We start from the raw sequence: 6000 nt of genomic DNA, 5'->3' as shown, positions 1-6000 counted from the left end.
CTGTGATCCTCTCTAGCGCCCAAGTGAATTTACTCAGATGAGTAAGTTAAGCATATGAGTAAAGCCACCAATAGGTGCTTCGCCCCTTCTCCATTGGAGTTCTCTCATAGACTTCAAAGTGTTTTAGTTTATAGCCTAAGTATATGCAAGACTAGGCTTTTAAGGCATTTTCATACCGAGACTTTAAAGTGGTTCTTGTTTCTATCAGGCATGTAGCCGGAATATAAAAACCTACACTGGCCAGACTAATCATTTGCACTACAAGTGCCTCTCCTGCATTTTCGATTCTGCTGTAACAATGACCAAGTAAAGAGAAGAGGCTCAAAAGCTCACCTATGAAAATGCTCTAAAAGGCATGTAGCATTCCACGAACGGGTGAATATTTATCGTTCCCCCTTCCCACTGTAGTCCCTCACATTCCTCCAAAAGCCACTCCTGAAGATTGGGGGGCCCCTCTGGAGCAGTATTTGGGGTGTTGGAAGGGGCAACACCAGAAGGAAAAAAACTGGCACACACACACAAACACGTGTGCAGGAGGAGGTGACTCAACTGTACACATGGAGGCTATTTGGATATCAGCCCTTCTCCTCACAGAATCAACAAGCTTTGTCATTCACTTCAATGAAGCCCGGACTTCTTCTTCTTTGCTTTTTGTTTTCAGGGAAAGACCTGACCGAGGCCATCTTAAGCTGGCTAGAAAATATATTTAGAAGTTATCAGGGGGGTTTAGTTGCGGAAACTATATTATTGCCGAGAGAAGGGAGATTTCAGCACCAGAATATGCCATCTCACAGAATAGTTAATACTTTTATCGTGTTCAATTTTTAATCTAACACATTTTCCGGCTATTGGATATGCCGGGACCACAGTTCACAAACTGAGGACCTGTAGAAAGAGGCAAGAGTAGAAAAGGGGGAGATAAGAGATGCTTCCTGACCCTTCAGAGCTATATTTTCCTGCATTTTGGATTAGACCTGGTGGCAAGATGTGGAATGTCCCCTAGTCAACCAGTACAGGGCAGACAGATATGGGGAGTTTGTGATGTTTCGTTCTCCACCATAACCCAGACTCTGCACTAAGATGGCACCACTGACCTACATTTGGCCAACTGCTAATGGAGAAGTTTAGAAAGTTCATTTCCTTGACTTAGGGGAGAATCTGAGAATTCACACACGGAATCAATGTTGGCATCTTCCCCCGCCACTCTTCCCTCCTCAAACAAATCCAGCAATACATAATGTGGACGAATGAGGTGCTGAAGAAATTTGATTTGCAAAAGACATTCACTTCACTGTAGTTCTTTAAGTGCACAGCGGACTATGTGTACCAAAGGGGTAATAACAAAACAAAACAAAGTGGTTCTTTGGAAGATCTATAGCCAACTGTTCCTTCTGTAGAATGGTGATCACTCTGTTTTGTTAAACTTACTTTTTTTAAAAAAATGTAGAAAACAAAGCTCAGAACCAAGAAACATTGCCATGTATTATTATGAGCCAAAGTCCATAGCCAAGAGTAAATACTCCTTGTAGACTTCCTTTTGTTCCTAATCGCTTCTTATACATGTCTCCGGCATGGATGTCTGCAGCGCTTTGCAGCTACGCAACGATGACCACGACAACAAACAGAACCAGAACGGTCAGCAAAAGGACTTTTCCAAACTCATGTACACTGGACCATGACACATTTAGAATTCTTCCATACGAAATGTTCCAATATTGGTCTGTTCATTAATAGCTATTATCTTTTTTATTTTTTTAATACGGACAAAGGAATACTGTAGTTGCAAACTCCAAAAAAAGCTTCCCTGAGAACCTTTTGTATTTTTTTTTCCATTGCGCTTTCTACTGGAGACCCAGAGCTGCTCTTTCAGAAAATAAAAAATAATGCTACTCTAGAATACTTGTAAGAGTTCTCATGTCCAGCAGATTCAGATGGGTGGCTCGCCCGCAGCTCCTGCGTCTCATGTACTACAACATGCCACATCAATCATGTGTTATCTTGGGAACATGACCATAAGCGATACAGGGTTGTGGCGCTCGTTGCGGTGCAGACAAAAGCCCTGTTCTTTGAATGCTCTAAACCTGGGACTAATTCTATTATGGAACTTTCTTTGATGGTGGAGGTGCCTAGCAGCTTGTGAAGACCGTTCATCTCCATCTGCTCCCAACACCATCTTTGACTCCCACCACCACACGGTATGGGGTGAAAAATAAAAACAAAGCAAAGCCCCACAGTTTGCCAAAGGAACGCCACTGAGTAAACGAAAACTTTTGAGTTCAGTTCTGCTTCTTGTGAATGGCCTCTTGGTTAACTTTTGGTCCTTTTATTCATTCATTCAACAAGTTTCCTAACTTGTAAACCTGAATATGCAGAGTGAAGGTCCTTCCAGTTACTTTTAACGTCTTCTTTTCTAAAATTTTTATTCCCCCTCCCTATTTTTCTTCTTTGTCCCACTGTAATTAGACCTGAATTCCTTTAATGGCCTGTTTGATGCTTTCCAGGAGGTCCTTGTTCTCAGGATTCTGGTAGCATTCCTGGTTCGTGTACATGTCAGTAAGGGTGTTGACGTACGCATCAAAGTTCTGCTCACTGATTGGCTCCTGCTCAAAAAAGAGAGAGAGAAAAGAAAAAGAGTAAATAAGCAAGCAAACATATGAATCAAACTTAGAAGCAGAGCACAGAGAGAAAAGGCTCTAATATTGGACCCAGCTCAGTCAGGGGTCAGCAAACTTTTTCAGCCGTGAGCTGGTCCACTGTCCCTCAGACCTTGGTTTAGGGGGTTGGGGGCAGACTATATTTTGGAAAAAATATGAATGAATTCCTATGCCCCACAAATAACCCAGAGATGCTTTTTAAATAAAAGGACACATTCTACTCATGTAAAAACATGCTGATTCCCGGACCATCCGTGGGCTGGATTTAGAAGGCGATTGGGCTGGATCTGGCCCCTGGGACCTTAGTGGATCTAGTCCATGGGTAGGCAAACTAAGGTCCCAGGGGCCAGATCCAGCCCAATCGCCTTCTAAATCTACTAAATGTGCTTCTTTTTCATTTTGACATTAAAAAGGCCCATATTAGTGTCCATTGTTATGTCCACCTCACAGACCTTTTTGGCATACAGTGTGGAATCCTATTTAGGATCAGTTGGACAATATCCTGATCTTCCAAAGGAGATGAAATAATCAACAAATTAAAAATGAAAAATTCAGCAGAACTTAATTACTCCCAGGTACAGGATTACCGCTTAGGTCTGCCTTCACCGTAAGCAGAAGTGCAACCTTCAAATCACTTAACGCAGGTTAACTTTAACTTTTAAGAGAGCTTGGGCGTACCTTCTTGATTTCTAAATCTAGAACACTGTGTCCCACAGAGTTTTGACCCCCCCACCCCCCAAATCAAGAAGGTGGAAGGCTGTCATATCTGATTTACAATCTAGACACATGAAGGCTATTCTCAAGCGGAGGGCTGGGCCTGTTGATTCACTGAGCCCAACATCAATTTCACAGCAAAGTTTAAATCAGCTTTGCTATAAAACCCCTAATGTGAACGCAAAACCCGCATTAGCCGAGATCTTGTCTTTCATTTTGTTCTTCCAAATTCTCTCCCGTTTTCATACGCGATACAAAAAACACACATGAGGGGCTTCTTTAGCCTCAATCCTAAATTCAGTGGGGCTTGTCTTGTGTGAAAACGTATTAAGGATCAAGCTGTAGCACTCTAGCCAGCTTTCTTGTTCGTCCAACCCCTGTGTCACATTTAAAGTGCTTTAACCAAGGGTAGTGTGTCACACGCGATGCAATTAACTACCCGAAAATCCAGATAAACTGCATCTCCTTTCAGCTGTCCGACTTCAATGCAGATTATAAATAAATAAATAAAATTCCACAGCCAGTAGTGGCATCATGCTGGTTACTGTTAAGACCTTGTTATGTTAAATATAATATACTCTCTTTATCGTTGTGATTGTTCAGCTGACAGCTGTTCAGGGCAGAACTGAAGCTCCCTGCACTATAATGGGAGCTGTAAGATCTTTCCGACATCGCAGTCCAATCCTGTCCTATCTCCACTCATGCTGTCTTAGACTAAAAAGGCAACATGCACTGTTGATGGAGCTCCTTTTGTCATTTCCTTACCTACTTGGGCTATGAGATGTAATGAGAGACAACCCAAAAAAGCACAAAAGGATGAGATCAGTGGGAAAGAGGCAGCAGAGGAGGAGGGACAATGTAGCTTTCAGAAACATACAGAGGGTGCTGCCGCCTCCGAAAAATTAAGTGCCAGACAAAGCATTTGGGTTGCACTGTGAAATTTCAGTTTTTCCTAACACTTTTTAGATCAGTGATCTTGCAGCTTAAACAGGCAATGGTGAGCAGCTGCAAACCTGGTAGCCCATTTTATTAGACTTCCCAAGTTACCTATGTGTTCTCCTATTAAAATGTGTGTGTGTGTGTGTGTGTTGGCATCTGTCTGTCTTGAGAAACAATAGAGTGAGTCTCTGGGGTATCTGAAGAAGTGTGCATGCACATGAAAGTTCATACCAATAACAAACTTCGTTGGTCTCTAAGGTGCTACTGGAAGGATTTTTTGTTTTGTTTTGTCTGGGGGTGAAGTTAAACTTGGAGCTGCTGCCTCTCACATTGTTCTCACTGCAATAGCAGCACCGAAGTGACCTCCTTGTGGAGCAAGCCTGGGCAGTGTGTATGGAACTCCTGGGCTCCGCAAACAATAAGCTCCCCCCCCCCACTCAGCCTCACTGATGTGGTCCAAAGGAAAGCAGAGCCAGTGGTGTAGCGTGGGTTGTCAGCACCCGGGGCAAGGCAAGTAATTTGCGCCCCCTAACCCGTGGATTTGCGCCCCCTAACCCTAACCCCCAGATGTTGCGCCTGTTGCGGCCGGCCCCCCCTGCACCCCCCATGCTACGCCACTGAGCAGAGCAATACACTGGGCACCAGCTTGGCTACGGGAATTGCCAGGAGGCATACAAGATGCCATCCATCTGTTTAGAGACTCCACTCCAGAAGATTTGTGTATGGCTCACTCCGTAGCTTTTTCTTCTCCCAAAGATGTCCTGCAAGGCAGTGGGGGCAGGGGTGAATGAAGGCATTGTGATACCTGGGGCAGGGCATTGCTATGTCGGGTGCATGTGCGGCGTTGCTACGTACGACGCATGCACTGTACGTAGCGCCGCTGCACATGCACAGTACATAGTGGTGTGCCGGTGCCGGCGCTCTAGCGCTGTACGGACGGTGCTGAGATCCTCCATTCGTGGCTGTAGCGGCGATGGAGGGATCCCACTACTGTCCGTACGACACTCGGGGGCGCCGGCAGAAGACTGCTATGTACAGCGCATGTTCGGCGTTACATACAGCGCATGTGTGTGATGCCACACATGTGCTGTACATAGCGGTTTGTTGCCACTGTAATGGCGACAGAGGATCCTCCACATGCAGCTGCGGTGGCGTGATGGCTGCTCACGTGGCTGTGAGCCCCTGCGGGGTGCCTTCTTGTCACCCCCCAGACATGGCACCTGGGGCGAACCGCCCCCCCCACCTCCGTTGTGACGCCACTGAGTGGGGAGGATTTTTTCTTGGGGTTTGGTCCCAAACTCTTACTCGTCAATGAGTAAAAAAAAAAAAATGGGTAAAAAGGGTAAATGACCCCAGGACGGTTAAGTCCAGTCAAAGGCGACTATGGGGTTGCGGCGCTCATCTCGCTTTCAGGCCAAGGCAACCGGCGTTTGTCCGCAGACAGCTTTCTGGGTCATGTGGCCAACATGACTAAACCTCTTTTGGCGCAATGGAACACCGTGATGGAAACCAGAGCACACGGAAATGCTGTTTACCTCCCCGCCACAGCAGTACCTATTTATCTACTTGCACAGGTGTGCTTTCAAACTGCTAGGTTGGCAGGAGCTGGGGCAGAGCAACGGGAACTCACTCCATCGCAGGGATTAGAACCGCTGACCTTATGATTGGCAAGCCCAAGAAGCTCAGTGGTTTA

General features: G+C 45.5%; 1 protein-coding gene across 4 annotated transcripts in view; it reads right to left on the bottom strand.

Annotated features, from left to right (window-relative positions):
• Window positions 1-1269: 1269 nt before the first annotated feature.
• Window positions 1270-6000, bottom strand: part of MYT1 (myelin transcription factor 1) — a 175484-nt gene continuing 170753 nt past the window's right edge. For all 4 annotated transcript variants that reach the window (XM_081867541.1, XM_081867542.1, XM_081867543.1 and 1 more), the window contains one exon: window positions 1270-2600. In XM_081867541.1, coding sequence (XP_081723667.1) covers window positions 2460-2600 — 141 coding nt within the window. In that variant the 3' untranslated portion in view covers window positions 1270-2459. The remainder of the gene's footprint in view (window positions 2601-6000) is intronic.

The sequence above is a fragment of the Podarcis erhardii genome, assembly GCF_964252035.2.
Source record: "Podarcis erhardii genome assembly, chromosome: 6".
Classification (NCBI taxonomy): Eukaryota; Metazoa; Chordata; class Lepidosauria; order Squamata; family Lacertidae; genus Podarcis; species Podarcis erhardii.
The sequence above is the reverse complement of the archived record's forward strand: the minus strand, read 5'-3'. Positions and strand labels throughout refer to the sequence as shown.